General features: G+C 48.6%; 1 protein-coding gene across 1 annotated transcript; it reads left to right on the top strand.

The window, feature by feature from the left end:
- Positions 1-14192: 14192 nt before the first annotated feature.
- Positions 14193-16440, top strand: LOC119285444 (ribosomal protein L11 methyltransferase-like). Its single transcript, XM_037564718.1, has 7 exons — positions 14193-14597; positions 14706-14789; positions 14957-15097; positions 15259-15324; positions 15459-15626; positions 15730-16059; positions 16168-16440. The coding sequence occupies exons 1-7, from the start codon at positions 14280-14282 to the stop codon at positions 16264-16266; spliced, it is 1206 nt and encodes a 401-aa protein (XP_037420615.1). The 5' UTR covers positions 14193-14279; the 3' UTR covers positions 16267-16440.
- The last annotated feature ends 171 nt before the right edge of the window (positions 16441-16611 follow it).

Here is a 16611-nt window from a genome sequence, read left to right on the forward strand (position 1 = left end):
GACATATTACTAATCGGAAATGATATAGAATTTCTAGATAGCATAAAAGGATACTTGAATAAAAGTTTTTCAATGAAAGACCTCGGTGAAGCTGCCTACATATTGGGCATCAAGATCTATAGAGACAGATCGAGACGCTTAATTGGACTTTCACAAAGCACATACCTTGACAAAGTTTTGAAAAAGTTCAAAATGGATCAAGCAAAGAAAGGATTCTTGCCTGTGTTACAAGGTGTGAAATTGAGTAAGACTCAAAGTCCGACCAATGCAGAAGATAGAGAGAAAATGAAAGATGTTCCCTATGCTTCAGCCATAGGCTCTATCATGTATGCAATGTTGTGTACTAGACCTGATGTGTGTCTTGCTATAAGTCTAGCAGGGAGGTACCAAAGTAATCCAGGAGTGGATCACTGGACAACGGTCAAGAACATCCTGAAATACCTGAAAAGGACTAAGGATATGTTTCTCATATATGGAGGCGACAAAGAGCTCATCGTAAATGGTTACGTTGATGCAAGCTTTGACACTGATCCGGACGATTCTAAATCGCAAACCGGATACGTGTTTACATTAAACGGCGGAGATGTTAGTTGGTGCAGCTCTAAACAAAGCGTTGTGGCGGGATCTACATGTGAAGCGGAGTACATAGCTGCTTCGGAAGCAGCAAACGAAGGAGTCTGGATGAAGGAGTTCATATCCGATCTAGGTGTCATACCTAGTGCATCGGGTCCAATGAAAATCTTTTGTTACAATACTGGTGCAATTGCCTTGGCAAAGGAATCCAGATTTCACAAGAGAACCAAGCACATCAAGAGACGCTTCAATTCCATCCGGGATCTAATCCAGGTGGGAGACATAGAGATTTGCAAGATACATACGGATCTGAATGTAGCAGACCTGTTGACTAAGCCTCTTCCACGAGCAAAACATGATCAGCACCAAAGCTCCATGGGTGTTAGAATCATTACTGTGTAATCTAGATTATTGACTCTAGCGCAAGTGGGAGACTGAAGGAAATATGCCCTAGAGGCAATAATAATGTTATTATTTTATTTCCTTATATCATGATAAATGTTTATTATTCATGCTAGAATTGTATTATCCGGAAACATAATACTTGTGTGAATATATAGACAAACCAAACGTCACTAGTATGCCTCTACTTGACTAGCTCGTTAATCGAAGATGGTTATGTTTCCTAACCATAGACATGTGTTGTCATTTGATTAATGGGATCACATCATTAGGAGAATGATGTGATTGACATGACACATTCCATTAGCTTAGCACCCGATCGTTTAGTGTGTTGCTATTGCTTTCTTCATGACTTATACATGTTCCTATGACTATGAGATTATGCAACTCCCGTTTACCGGAGGAACACTTTGTGTGCTACCAAACGTCACAACGTAACTGGGTGATTATAAAGGAGCTCTACAGGTGTCTCCAAAGGTGAATGTTGGGTTGGCATATTTCGAGATTAGGATTTGTCACTCCGATTGTCGGAGAGGTATCTCTGGGCCCTCTCGGTAATGCACATCACATAAGCCTTGCAAGCATTACAACTAATGAGTTAGTTGCAAGATGATGTATTATGAAACGAGTAAAGAGACTTGCCGGTAACGAGATTGAACTAGGTATTGAGATACCGACGATCGAATCTCGGGCAAGTAACATACCGATGACAAAGGGAACAACGTATGTTGTTATGCGGTCTGACCGATAAAAGATCTTCGTAGAATATGTAGGAGCCAATATGAGCATCCAGGTTCCGCTATTGGTTATTGACCGGAGACGTGTCTCGGTCATTTCTACATTGTTCTCGAACCCGTAGGGTCCGCACGCTTAAGGTTTGATGACAGTTATATTGTGAGTTTATGAGTTTTGATGTACCGAAGTTAGTTCGGAGTCCCGGATGTGATCACGGACATGACGAGAAGTCTTGAAATTGTCGAGACATAAAGATTGATATATTGGACGGCTATATTCGGACACCGGAAGTGTTCCGGGTGATTTTGGAGAAAACCAGAGAGCCGGAGGGTTACCGTAACCCCCCCGGGAGAAGTAATGGGCCATATAGGCCTTAGTGGAGAGAGAGGGGGGCAGCCAGGGTGGGCCGCGCGCCTCCTCCCCCTGGTCCGAATTGGATTAGGAGAGGGGGGGGGGCGGCGCCCCCCTTTCCTTCTCCCTCCCCACTTCTTTCCCCCTCTCCTACTAGGAGGAGGACTCCTCCTTGGCGCGCCATAGGGGTCGGCCGGCCTCCTCCCCTTGATCCTTTATATATGGGGACAGGGGGCACCCCGAGACACACAAGTTGATCCACGTGATCATATTCTTAGCCGTGTGCGGTGCCCCCTTCCACCATAATCCTCGATAATATTGTAGCGGTGCTTAGGCGAAGCCCTGCGACGGTAGTACATCAAGATCGTCACCACGCCGTCGTGCTGACGGAACTATTCCCCGACACTTTGCTGGATCGGAGTCTGGGGATCGTCATCGAGCTGAACGTGTGCTAGAACTCGGAGGTGCCGTAGTTTCGGTGCTTGATCGGTCGGGCCGTGAAGACGCACGACTACATCAACTGCGTTGTGCTAACGCTTCCGCTGTTGGTCTACAAGGGTACGTAGATCACACTCTCCCCTCTCGTTGCTATGCATCACCATGATCTTGCTTGTGCGTAGGAATTTTTTTTGAAATTACTACGTTCCCCAACAGATACTTGTAAAATATGATGAACAAAATTCAAGGGTTTCTGGTTCGAATACGATCAGTGAACCGTTCCAAAGGGGTTGAGCTAAGATTCAGATGCGATCTGTTAGCCCCCAGTGGCTGTGGCGATGCCGATCAAGTGGGTATCGACAGCTATGTTCTCTTTGGTTCGAATACGACCTATGTTTGAATAGGAAGCCCCCAAGTGACCATAAGAGTTGTTTAATGACGCTGATTCGAATACGATCCACGTCAGACCCAAAGGGGTTAAGCTATGATTCAAATATGATCAAGAAGCCCCCAAGTGGGTTTGGCAGTATGCCGATCAAGTGGGTATCGACAGCTATGTTCTCTTTGGTTTGAATACGACCTATGTTTGAACAGGAAGCCCCCAAGTGATCACGGCTAGATTCAGATATGATCATAAGCCGGACCAAAGGAAAGTCGGATTCAGATATGATCCGCTTCTCCTTGGTTATCTCCACCACCTGACAAAGAAAACACATAAACCTTTTTTTGGGAGTGGAAAAAAGGACAGAGGTCCTGCTTTATTGTAATATACATAGTATAAGCATATACAAATTAGAGCCTATGGCTCAAGTATAATAAGGCCGAAGATGAGCGATATTCCACGACCGACGGGTCTCCTCCTCCGACTTACGTGAGTCTTTGTGCTCCCGTACGTTGATAAGGTAGTATGATCCGTTGTTTAGATTCTTGCTGACCACAAAGGGTCCTTCCCAAGGAGGGGATAGCTTGTGCATGTCAGATTGATCCTGGATGAGTCGGAGCACTAAGTCGCCTTCCTGAAAGGTTCTGGACCTAACCCGGCGGCTGTGGTAGCGGCGCAGGTCTTGCTGGTAAATCGCCGAGCGGGCTATTGCCAAGTCTCGCTCTTCATCTAATAGGTCAAGTGCGTCTTGCCGAGCTTTTTCATTGTCTTCTTCAACATAAGCCGCCACACGGGGTGAGTCATGACGGATGTCACTTGGCAGGACCCCCTCTGCTCCATACACCATAAAGAAAGGTGTGTAACCCATAGATCTGTTAGGTGTAGTATTGATGCTCCAAAGTACAGAAGGTAACTCCTCCACCCAACAACCCGGCGTCGGCTGCAAGGGGACCAAGAGCCGGGGCTTGATACCCCTCAAGATTTCTTGATTAGCTTGTTCTGCTTGACCATTAGATTGAGGGTGAGCCACAGCTGAAACGTCAAGCCGGATATGCTCTTGTTGACAGAATTCTTCCATAGCTCCTTTGGAGAGGTTAGTGCCATTATCAGTTATAATGCTGTGTGGAAAACCAAAGCAAAAAATCACCTTTTTCATAAACTGGACCGCCGTGGCTGCATCACACTTACTGACTGGCTCCGCCTCCACCCACTTTGTGAACTTGTCAACCACTACCAAGAGGTGCGTCTTTTTATCCTTAGACCTTTTGAAAGGCCCGACCATATCAAGCCCCCAGACTGCAAACGGCCAAGTAATTGGAATCATCCTCAATTCTTGAGCTGGCACATGGGCTCGTCGTGAGAATTTCTGACATCCGTCACATTTACTGACCAGGTCTTCTGCATCCGCATGAGCCGTCAGCCAATAAAACCCATGACGGAAAGCTTTGGCCACAAGAGATTTTGAGCCGGCGTGATGACCACAATCGCCTTCATGAATCTCACGAAGGATCTCCTGACCCTCTGCAGGTGACACGCAACATTGAAATGCTCCAGTGACACTGCAGTGATGTAACTCGCCATTGACAATTGTCATGGACTTGGACCGCCGGGCGATTTGTCTTGCCAAGGTCTCATCTTCAGGCAACTCTCCCCGGGTCATGTAAGCCAAATAAGGCACTGTCCAATCCGGGATAATGTGGAGAGCCGCCACCAGCTGTGCCTCCGGGTCTGGTATTGCCAGATCTTCCTCTGTAGGTAACTTAACAGAAGGATTATGCAAAACATCAAGAAAGGTGTTAGGCGGCACCGGCTTACGCTGAGACCCCAGCCGGCTTAAGGCATCAGCCGCCTCATTCTTCCTTCGATCAATGTGTTCCACCGCATAACTCTTGAAATGCCCAGCCACAGCATCGACTTCACGATGGTAAGCCGCCATAAGGGGATCTTTAGAGTCCCACTTGCCTGACACCTGTTGAGCCACAAGGTCTGAGTCTCCCAAGCATCTTACCCGGCTCAAGTTCATCTCTTTGGCCATCCGGAGACCATGGAGTAGGGCCTCGTACTCAGCTGCATTGTTAGTACAAGGAAACATAAGCCGGAGCACATCACAAAATTTGTCACCTCGAGGGGAAGTTAACACGACTCCAGCCCCCGAGCCTTCCAACTGTCTGGACCCATCAAAGTGAATAGTCCAATAAGTGTTATCGGGCTTCTCCTTAGGTGCCTGTAGCTCTGTCTAGTCATTGATGAAATCCACCAAAGCTTGAGACTTAATGGCAGTGCGTGGTACGTACTTCAGACCATGAGGCCTGAGCTCGATGGCCCACTTGGCGACTCGTCCTGTAGCCTCTCTGTTCTGAATAATGTCTCCCAAGGGGGCAGAACTCACTACAATGATAGGGTGACCTTGGAAGTATTGCTTCAGCTCCCAGCTTGCCATGAACACCCCGTAAACAAGTTTCTGCCAATGAGGATATCTTTGTTTTGACTCGATGAGTACCTCACTGACATAATAAACCGGCCGTTGAACTGGATGTTCCTTACCAGCCTCCTTGCGCTCTACCACAATTGCCACACTGATGGCTCGTGAATTAGCAGCCACATATAACAGCAAAGGCTCTTTGTCAATGGGAGCTGCAAGAACTGGTGGCTCGGATAACTGCATCTTCAAACCCTCAAAAGCAGTATTAGCAGCATTACTCCAGACAAAGGTGTCTGCCTTCTTCATCAGCCGGTACAGCGGTAGGGCCTTCTCACCTAACCGGCTTATGAACCGGCTTAAGGCGGCAACATGGCCCGCCAATCGCTGAACATCATTGGTACATGCCGGTCTAGCCAAAGAAGTGATTGCCTTAATCTTCTCCGGATTAGCCTCGATGCCCCTGTTTGAGACCAAGAATCCCAAAAGCTTGCCTGCAGGCACACCAAATACACACTTCTCCGGGTTAAGCATCATTTTGTAAACCCGGAGATTGTCAAAGGTTTCTCTGAGATCAGATATCAAGGTTCCCGCCTCTCTGGATTTCACCACTATGTCATCCACATAAGCATGAACATTGCACCCAATCTGATTGTGAAGACAATTCTGTACACACTGTTGATAAGTCGCCTGGGCACTCTTGATCCCAAAAGGCATAGACACATAGCAGAAGGCTCCAAATGGAGTGATGAAAGCCGCCTTCTCCTGGTCCTTAACTGTCATCTTGATCTGATGATAACCAGAGTAAGCATCCAAAAAGCTCAAACGTGCACAACCCGCCGTAGCATCAATGATTTGATCAATCCGGGGGAGAGCGAAAGGATCAACCGGACAAGCTTTATTTAAGTCCGTGTAATCCACACACATTCGCCAGGTGCCGTTTTTCTTGAGCACGAGCACCGGGTTAGCCAACCACTCCGGGTGAAAAACTTCGACAATGAACCCAGCCGCCAAGAGCTGGGCGACCTCTTCTCCTATAGCTTTTCGTCATTCCTCATTGAATCGTCGCAGAAACTGCCTGACCGGCTTATACTTCGGATCAATATTAAGAGTGTGCTCAGTGAGTCCTCTCGGTACACCCGGCATGTCAGAAGGCTTCCATGCAAAGATGTCCCGGTTCTCACGGATGAACTCGATGAGCGCGCTTTCCTATTTAGGATCCAAGTTGGCACTGATGCTGAATTGCTTAGACGAATCGCCCGGAGTAAAATCAACAAGCTTAGTCTCTGCAGCCGATTTAAACTTCATGGCCGGGTCATGCTCCGTAGTCGGCTTCTTGAGTGAGGTCATATCTGTCGGGTCAATGTTATCTTGATAAAATTTGAGCTCCTCTGCTGCACAGACAGACTCGGCATAAGCCGCATCGCCTTCCTCGCATTCCAGGGCCACCTTTCGGCTTCCATGCACAGTGATGGTACCCTTGTAACCCGGCATCTTGAGCTGTAAATAAACATAACACGGCCGCGCCATGAACTTGGCATAAGCCGGCCGCCCGAACAAAGCGTGATATGGACTCTTGATTTTGACCACTTCAAAAGTTAACTTCTCCGCCCTAGAATCATGCTCGTCTCCAAAGGCCACCTCTAGCTCGATTTTACCCACAGGATACGCCGACTTACCAGGCACCACTCCATGGAAGACGGTGTTGGAAGTCTTTAAATTCTTGTCAGTTAAGCCCATGCGCCGAAAGGTCTCATAATAGAGGATGTTGATGCTACTACCTCCATCCATGAGCACCTTAGTAAATTTATAACCACCAACCTGCGGTGCCACTACCAGGGCCAGTTGACCCGGATTATCAACCCGGGGAGGGTGATCCTCCCTGCTCCAGACAATAGGCTGTTTCGACCACCTCAAGTAACAAGGGACTGCCGGCTCAACAGAATTCACCGCCCTCCTATGAACTTTCTGATCACGTTTACACAAACTTGTGGTGAACACATGATACTGCCCACTGTTTAGCTATTTTGGATGGCTCTGATAACCTGACTGCTGCTACTGCTGACCTCCTTGACCAGACTGCTGTTGATTATAACCACCCTGGCTTCCCTGAAAACCGGATCCTGAACCGCCGCCCGGGCCATGAAAGCCGCCAGCTCCTGAGCCGCCGCCTGGGCCTTGATTGCCATCAAACGTATTAGAATTCTTGAAAGCCTTCATGATTGTGCAATCCTTCCATAAATGAGGCGCTGGTCGTTCCCGGGTGCCGTGTTTCGGGCAGGGCTCATTGAGTAGTTGCTCAAGAGACGGACCTGACCCGCCAAACCGAGGGGGTGGCTTTCCTTTGCGCTTCTGATTGTTACCCTGTGCATTGGCCATAAATTCCGGGTTACCGTCCGCTTTACGCTTATTGCCTCCTTGACTCGTCGGGTTATGCCGCTGACCCTTTCCATTACTGTTCTTCTTTCCCTTCCCTGTCTTTTCCTCATCAGACGCGGGATCCTTGGTACTATCAGAATTGGCATACTTGACTAAAGCCGCCATTAGCGTCCCCATATCATTGCAATCATGCTTCAGGTGCCCCAGTTTCTATCTCAGAGGCTCAAAGAGGCAATTCTTCTCCAGCATGAGAACTGCTAAACCGGCATCCATCTTGTCAGACGAATGTATTATATCTTTGACCCGGCGCACCCAATGAGTCGTAGATTCACCTTCCTCCTGCTTACAATTTGTCAGGTCCACAATCGACATAGACTGCTTGCAAGTGTCCTTGAAGTTCTGGATAAAACGGGCCTTTAGCTCCGCCCATGAACTAATGGAATTGGGTGGCAAACCCTTTAACCAAGAACGGGCCGTTCCGTCCAACATCATGGTGAAATATTTAGCCATCGCTTCATCGCTAACCTCCAGCAGCTCCATGGCCATCTCGTAACTTTCAATCCACGCCCCAGGCTGTAAATCGGCCGTATAATTCGGCACCTTTCGAGGTCCCTTGAAATCCTTGGGCAGACGTACATTACGTAGAGCCGGTACCAGACAAGGAACTCCTCCGGTTCTAGTAGCAATACCCGCCTCAACGGAAGTCGTCGGATAAGCCGGTGAGTCCTGTTGGGCTGCTAGCTGAGCCGCTAGCTGAGCCGCCCGCTCGTCCTCCTGACGTATCCGATCCTGAACCGGGTTATACCCGCCGGGCTGGTTCCGGCGCTGAGTGCTACTTGACAAGGCCTCTGACTCCATGTGTCTACTGTAACTCGGGCTCCGATTTTGACGAGGCGGAGCTAACCAAGGCGGAGGAGTTGAGTGAATCATGTCCCGGCTGTAGGAGTAGGTCTCTTGTTGAGCCAGGGCTGTTTGGACAAGTTCCCTGATCCTCCGGGTTTCCATCGCTGTCGGATCATCACCATCTACTGGGAGAGCCGCCAAACATGCTGATGCTGCGATTAAGTTCTCCATGGGGTTGGAGAAGTGACCCTGTGGTATCGGTACGTGATGGGGCGGTGCCATATTGCCGTGAAGAGGCGCCGTCACCGGAGGCTGGACTGGGCCTCCCGCTCCGGATGTCATAAACTGATTTGCACCTGGCGGGTTACTTGGGCCGGCCCCAGGTGTAGCAAAGAGATTCCGAGGATCATAAATCTGAGGTAAACGGGACTGAGTTTTTTGATGTCTCCTCCTCATTACCTCATTAGATGCGTTTAAGCTCAACGTGAGCTGAAAGGCCTCTGCCTGAAGTTGCTGCGCCCGTGCGTCCAAAGCCGCTCGCTCTGTGGCTAATCTAGTATCTTTAGCTGCTAAGGTTTTCTTGGCCCGGGCGATCTCATCACGAACTTGTACCACCTCCGCCTCATCCTCAGATTGGTTCGCAGGGACGACTGTAGCAGTTAACAAGGTCGTAAGTTTATCCATGAGATCCATCAGTACCTGAGCCGGTGAGCGCACAGGGCCTCCTGCCCCGGCTGCTCCTAACCCGGACATTATTGCTGCTGAAGTCGTAGAATTTTGGCCGGGTTGAGTACCAGCCATGAAGACTCCTGCCCAGTTTGGCGACTCTGAGGGGTCCGGAATAGTGCTGCCATCGGAACAACCCCCAAGCACACCATCTTGAACTTGATACAGCGGATCTGTTGAGCCGTCGGATGAATCACCGTCAGAGAGGACGGCCGGCTCACCATCATCTTCAGATCCTTCAGAAAGTTCACCTCCATGGATGCAACCCACAAAGGCACGCTTCACGACGAGTTGAGCTCGGGCGGGTTTCGCACACTAAGCCGTCTCGACGAGGTCGGTGCAGCTGTTCGGCTCAGGGCCCGGCTCACCAAGCCGGCCAATGAAGATGTGAATTCCGCCAAAGGGGACTCGGTACCCGTACTCAATTGAGCCGGCGTCGGGGCCCCAGCCTTCGTCGTCGATGTAGATCTTGCCGCAACGATTCTTGGTCATCCGGCCGACTGCGTATCCCCTGAGCCCTTCGAAGCTCCCTTCAAGAACTCAAATCCACCGTGCGCTGGCCCCACGGTGGGCGCCAACTGTCGTGGAATTGTCATGGCAGATGTCCTCTTGCAAGGACTTAATCGTAGAGCCATCGCAACTAGGAAGCTTAAAGGGGTTAATCGGGACAAAGGACACGCGAGGTTTATACTAGTTCAGCCCCTTGCGGTTAAGGAAGGCCTACGTCTAGTTGGGTTGGTATTGCTTGAGGTTTCGATGACCAGGGAGCGAGATATGCTATGCCCGGTTCTCGATTTGCTGTCTCTTGCCCTAAGCCACCGGCGGGTCGTTCCCTTATATACACGGGTTGACGCCCTCCGGCCTACAGAGTCCCGGCCGGCTCATAAACAGTGTCCGGCTCGGTGACTAGTTACCTCTACCTTATGTTACAAGTCATGCCATTATGGCGGTTTGTCTCTATGGGCCTTAAGCTCTATGAACCGCCATCCTCACACTAGGTCTTGGGCTTCCTTTACGATGAGTCCTATTTGCATAACCCGGCCCCTCCTGGTCGGCTTACTCAAATAGTTATATCCCCAACAGGTGGATTTAAGTCCAGGCCTTGACCCCATCTGAGACCCAGGGGTGGAGGAGTTTACGATCTTGAAAGTTCGGGCTCCGGGATGTTGCCGCGCAGGTTTGGCATGCAGCTTGATTCTAGGTTCAGGATTAGGGCGATGTCCTCCCGTGGACGGGTATCCGGCTCGGAGAGCTCGGGAATCCGGATATAGTCCGTCCTCAAGATACAGGAAGATTCGCTGCATTGCTCCTCCACCACCGCTATCTGATGGGTGACCGGCGGAGAGTTAATCTCCCTTTGGTCCAGTTTAAGCCCAATCCGATCATAGTCCGTAGCGACTCCCAGAGCGGCGATGTGATCCAAGAGCTCGTTCAAAGAGGAGAGCTCCATTGGATCCATCTACTCTGTGAATTTCGAGCCGATGTGGAGGCTATTTTCGATGACCCGAGAAGTCATCGTCGGCGCAACGGCCGAGCGGGCGGTCATGACGAAGCCGCCTAGTCGGATAGTTTGGCCTACAACCAGGGCTCCCCTAGAGGTGATGTTGTTCTTAACAACGAGACAAGCCATCCCTCCTTATGATGACGACACAGTGGAACTCTCAATGAAAGCACCAATATCGGTGTCAAAACCGGCGGATCTCGGGTAGGGGGTCCAGAACTGTGCATCTAAGGCGGATGGTATCAGGAGGCGGGGGACACGATGTTTACCCAGGTTTGGGCCCTCTTGATGGAGGTAATACCCTACGTCCTGCTTGATTGATCTTGATGATATGAGTATTACAAGAGTTGATCTACCACGAGATCGTAGAGGCTAAACCCTAGAAGCTAGCCTATGTTATGATTGTATGTTGTCCTACGGATTAAACCCTCCGGTTTATATAGACACCGGAGGGGGCTAGGGTTACACAAAGTCGGTTACAAGGGAGGAGATCTAATCTGTATTGCCAAGTTTTCCTTCCACGCCAAGGAGAGTCCCATCCGGACACGGGACGAACTCTTCAATCTTGTATCTTCATAGTCCAACAGTCCGGCTATCCAGAGACCCCCTAATCCAGGACTCCCTCAACGTCCATAAGATGGATACTAGATTAAGAAATCCAAGTCCTTGAAGAAACAAGGGTGGGAGGGCGGGAAAACAAAGGCAACTTGGGAACAGATGAAACGAACAACATTGAGGAAAACCGAGAAGTGATCTTACGAATGTTGAAAATGCTTGGATCCACTTGAAGAGGAGCATGTCGGTTGAAAAGAATAGACATGACAACCTTGATGATCAAGAAGGATTAGTACTCCCATAGAAATATGAGAACACCGTTTAGAAAAGGTATGAAATCACACTTGACATTGAAGCAACTCGAATACCACAAACCAAAACAAAACAAAGGATTGGCTTGCAAAATAAGCTGGAAACAAACATATGATAGATCTCATATCGTATCATGTGTCTATTGGAAGGATATCCTACGCGATACTTGAATTCCCACCTATAAACTCCCGAAACTTTCTAGTTATGTAATCAGGTGTTGGGGATACATGGGAAGCATAATATCTCACCCAAAACTAGCAAATCCTACATCCAGCTGTATTCATCCTTCAACAATAACCAAGAAACCTTCAGAAATCATTTACCTCAACCTTCGAAAAGCATCCGTTATACATGTTATGGCAATACTCCCGAACTCCCGCCCCAGTACTAGGTGGCGTCGAGGTTATCTCATCAACAACTGCATAAAAGAGATTTTCGATGTTGACGAAACTCAGGTATTCCAGAACTGCAACGATAAAATTGTGACGACAACACCTCGGAGCTCAACTCCCCGGGATACTGCCACAACCCCTAAATGTCAGGAGGCACCAAGAACAATGTTCTCGTCACAAGACTATCGGAACGATTCCAAGATACCCACGTGATCCTAATTTTTTCGTGAAATTTGAGAAGAGAAGAGTCAAAACTCTACGTCAGGAGGCCTCAACAGAGCGACGAAGGGACTGAGGAGTAAAAAGAATCCTACTCTCCGATATATATAATCCTATAAGACTCAAATCATTTTTTTCTAGAATCAACAATGTCAGCGATTCGATCCGTCATACCGGTGTTATATGTGATAGCCTGGCTTATTAGGGATGATAGACTACTCATATCAATAAGGAATTCCTTCTTTTTTGGGAGCCCATTCGGACAGAACTCCAAAGTTAAGCATGCTCATCTTGGAGTAATTTCAGGATGGGTGACCGACCGGGAAGTTGCTCCTGGGTGCGCACGAGTGGGGACAAAGTGCGCAGAAAAAACTAGTATTGATCTGTGGGGCCAGTCTAGATCCCGCCAGGAGTAACGACCACCGGCGGGTGTGTCCGGGGCGTTACAAGTTGGTATCAGAGCCGACCCTCAAGGTTACACTGATGTTTGCAGACAGGTGTGCGGTCATGTTGTGCATGACGTTTGTGACCCGTCGTGGCATACGGCATGGCACATGTGCCGGACTGGAAGCACAGACGTATGTGCCAAGAGGGAACGTTCCTGTGGTCCGACGAGGACGTCGGTTCCTCTGAGTGGGGGTGTATGTGATGGCCTGGCTTATTAGGGATGGTAGACTACTCATATCAATAAGGAATTCCTTCTTTTCCGGGAGCCAATTCGAACAGAACTCCAAAGTTAAGCGTGCTCAGCTTGGAGTAATTTCAGGATGAGTGACCGACCGGGAAGTTACTCCTAGGTGCGCACGAGTGAGGACAAAGTGCACAGAAAAGACTAGTATTGATCTGCGGGGCCAGTCTAGATCCCGCCAGGAGTAACGACCACCGGCGGATGTGTCTGGGGCGTTACAGTCGAGAGGGGCGCACCCCACGGATCAGGATGCCCGCATAGCCGCGGATCCTGGAACGGGAGGAGAGACCCTCCGCTGACGCGAGAGGGACGCCACATACGTGAATCAGAAGAAAGGTGAAGGGTGAAAGTACCTTTCTACACCTGAGCTCATAAGCTCCTGCTATGAACAGGAAAATAAATAAAATAGAAAAATATTTCAAAAAATTCTGAAATTTTTTTTGGCATACTTTAAGAAATGTTTATTGTGCATGCAAAATTTCATTACGAAATCACATTGGTGGAGGTCATCGCAAAAAAAATCAGAGCTCCAAAATGCGTTTGAAAGTAACATTTTCAGAGTATCATTTTTGTTTTTTTACCATGCCTTCCACCAATGTCATTTCATAACGAAATTTTGCATGCACAACAAACATTTCTTAAAGTATGCCACTTCTTAAAGTATGCCACGTCCATTTGAAAGTAACAATTGTTTTTCTATTTTATTTATTTTACTGTTCATAGCAGGAGCATATGAGCTCAGGTATATAAACTCCACGTCCGGTGAAGGGCATTTTCTTTTGATCCCAGTTTCATAGTCATTTTTTGCTTGTTCAGTACTACTGCCTCCATTCCTAAAAGGGGTAGACTAATTTAAACTGCCTCAACGTCTTATAGTTAGGAATGAAGGTAATATTAAATTGTTACTGGTATTATACGAGTATCTCACAAGTTCTTTTTTCTTGGGCATAATATACTCTCAGTCTCAAAATAAGTGTCGCTGATTTAGTATAATTTATGAAAGTATCTCACAAGGTTGCTTAGATAACAGGGTTTCATAAATCCACATTGTTATTCTTTTTTATTATTTACATTTCGGCATTGTTTTTCTTGCTTTTTCTCTGCTTTCGTAACTGAAAAGACTACATCAAAAAGATCCAAACCGGCCGACGTAGAACAATTGACCAAAAGAAAGGGCCACGGCAGAAAACTGAAACGGGCCCTCTGCTGCTGTACTGTAGCCACTGAAACCACACGTTTGCAGCACGCCAAAAAACAAAAATCAGCCGTGCTCCTCCGAACCCGCGCTCTACGCTTGGGGCGCACCGCACCGAACCGTTCGTTCCGCTCCGGCTCTTGGCGACTGAGCCGCCGCCGCCGCCGAGATGCTGCCGCTGGCGCGCGCCCCTCTCCACCGCCTCCTGCTCTCCTCGCCCCTTGCTCTGTCGCTCTGCTCCCCTTACACGACCGTAGGCCGCCGCGGCGTCTCGCCCCTTCTCCTGATGCTCTCCGCTCGCCCCTCGGCGTGCCGCGTCGGCGAGGGCTTCCCGGCCGCAGGGGCCTCCTCGCGAGGCAGGAGCCTCTGTCCCCGCGCCGTCAGCGTGTACGACGAGGCGCCCTCCAGCTCTGCCGCCGGCAGCGTCTACGACGACCTGGCCGCGCCCTACCTCTCCGTCCGCATCCGCTGCCGCAAGGAGGACGCCGTCAGTATCCCCCCTCTACTTCAGAGCACTAGTTTCTAGTACTACTTTCTAACCTCTATCTCATTTTTTCCCTGACAAAAGTTTCATGTGTCCTCGCAATCAATCCAGGAACTGCTCTCCGAGTCCCTCCTGTGCTTTGGCGCTTGCTCCGTCACCGTGGACGACATCGCCGACGCTGCGAATCTTGACGAGGTGAGTTCATTCTCTCTGCATTTTGGGATTCAGACAGTGGGATGATTTCCTGTGGTTCTAGCTACTCAATCTGAACAAGTTTCGGCCTTACTGTCGATGGCTTGCTTGTTACAGATGATGCACACCATTCGTCAAGTATCTAATGTGCGCAATCGTGTGCTGTGCAGATCTCCATAACCACCATATACGCACACGGGGAGAACGTGGGCTCAAGCGTTTCGAATGCTGCAAGCTCAGCTGGTCTGGACTACAGCCCGGCGTATGAGACCTCTGTAGGAAAGCAGTGCGACTGGGTGACACTTGTGCAGGTTGCTACTACTTTGTACTACTTAGGGTCTAGATATTGTCTCTGGGAATGAGAAGTCCATTGCCGTAACTTTTGCCCTCAAATTCTGGCGCATGAATGCAAGGATATAGGAAACGTACTGTGCCATGCAGATGCTTGAAAAAATTACTGCTATGTCTGCAGGAAACGTACGAGTCCACGAAAGTTATCGATGGCCTTTGGATTATTCCTAAATGGAAAACTCCCCCTGTATGTCTGCTGCTCTTTTCCTTTTAATTTCTTTGTTTATAGATAAGTGTTGTTTTCGTTTATCTTCGTCTACTTGGGTGCTTGAACTGAGAGTTACTTTGTCATGTGCCATGCCCATCTCCCTCCATCCACAGGATCCACAGGCAACAAATATCATTATCAATCCAGGCCTGGCTTTTGGAACTGGGGAGCATCCGACGACTAAATTGTGCCTTCTTTTTCTGAAAGAAGCTATTAAGGGGGGTGAGCGTGTCTTGGACTATGGAACAGGCACCGGGGTGTTGGGTATTGCAGCTCTGAAGGTGCAATGTTAAAAACTGTTCTTGTTTACTACCAGCAAATATTTTTCAGGAAAAGACATCAGCAATTTCATGCTCTCATTGTTGGCTTACACTACAAATGCAGATTGGTGCTGCTCTATCCACTGGTATAGACATAGACCCTCAAGCAGTGAGCTCCGCTCGTGAGAACATGCTGCTGAATGGTATGGATTCTGGCAGAATGCTGGTTCACTTGGTACCGACAGGCGCCGAGCCTTCATGCTTCTCAAGTAGCATCGACAAATCAGAAGAGGAAAAGCCCGGCAGTAACCTTAAGCTGAAGTCCTCAAAGGGGACGTATGACATTGTTGCTGCAAATATACTGCTGAACCCCTTGCTGGAGCTGGTCGAGGACATAGTCGGATTTGCGAAAACCGGTGGAACAGTTGCTGTTTCAGGGATATTGTGTGAGCAGGTAAAAGGAATTTGACTATTTCCAAAATTTAACATGGCATTCAGAGTTTTGTTTCTTGGTTACGATGCTTCTCTTGGTACCTCACCAGTTATATCTCGTCTAATATAGGTTCCGAAGATTGAGAAGGCTTACTCCAGGTACTTGGACAACGTATCTGTATCTGAAATGGATGGATGGGCGTGCCTTCAGGGAACAAGAAGAGCATAGATTTATGCATTTTCTTTTTCTTCTTCTTACATTGTAAAAGCAGATTGACCTTATTTTCCCGACTGGTGAAGGATTTTTGCCCCTACAGGAGGAGAATGTTTTGGCCTTAACAATTTGAACCATTTTGGTAGGATTACTTCGGTATTGTCAAGCTACACTGTTCATTGTTTTCAATGCCCCTTTGGAGGCGTGATGCCTAACTGCTGCTTCTGAGCCCACATGTCACTGACCCAACTGCACCTGCAGTTACGGCACTGAAGCTCAGTCTTACATCACTATCCAGCGTATGATAAGAGGACGTGTTGTTCACAGTGCATAAGTGCAAACAGCACATGGATGCTAAAC

This window comes from Triticum dicoccoides, chromosome 1A, assembly GCF_002162155.2.
Source record: "Triticum dicoccoides isolate Atlit2015 ecotype Zavitan chromosome 1A, WEW_v2.0, whole genome shotgun sequence".
NCBI classification, from domain to species: Eukaryota; Viridiplantae; Streptophyta; class Magnoliopsida; order Poales; family Poaceae; genus Triticum; species Triticum dicoccoides.

Bases quoted from the DNA above. Each gene is read 5' to 3' on its own strand.
- LOC119285444 (XM_037564718.1), top strand. From the start codon at position 14,280: ATGCTGCCGCTGGCGCGCGCCCCTCTCCACCGCCTCCTGCTCTCCTCG. The intron at 15,325-15,458 runs GTATGTCTGCTG...CTCCATCCACAG, and splicing joins CTAAATGGAAAACTCCCCCT to GATCCACAGGCAACAAATAT. The intron at 16,060-16,167 runs GTAAAAGGAATT...CGTCTAATATAG, and splicing joins CAGGGATATTGTGTGAGCAG to GTTCCGAAGATTGAGAAGGC.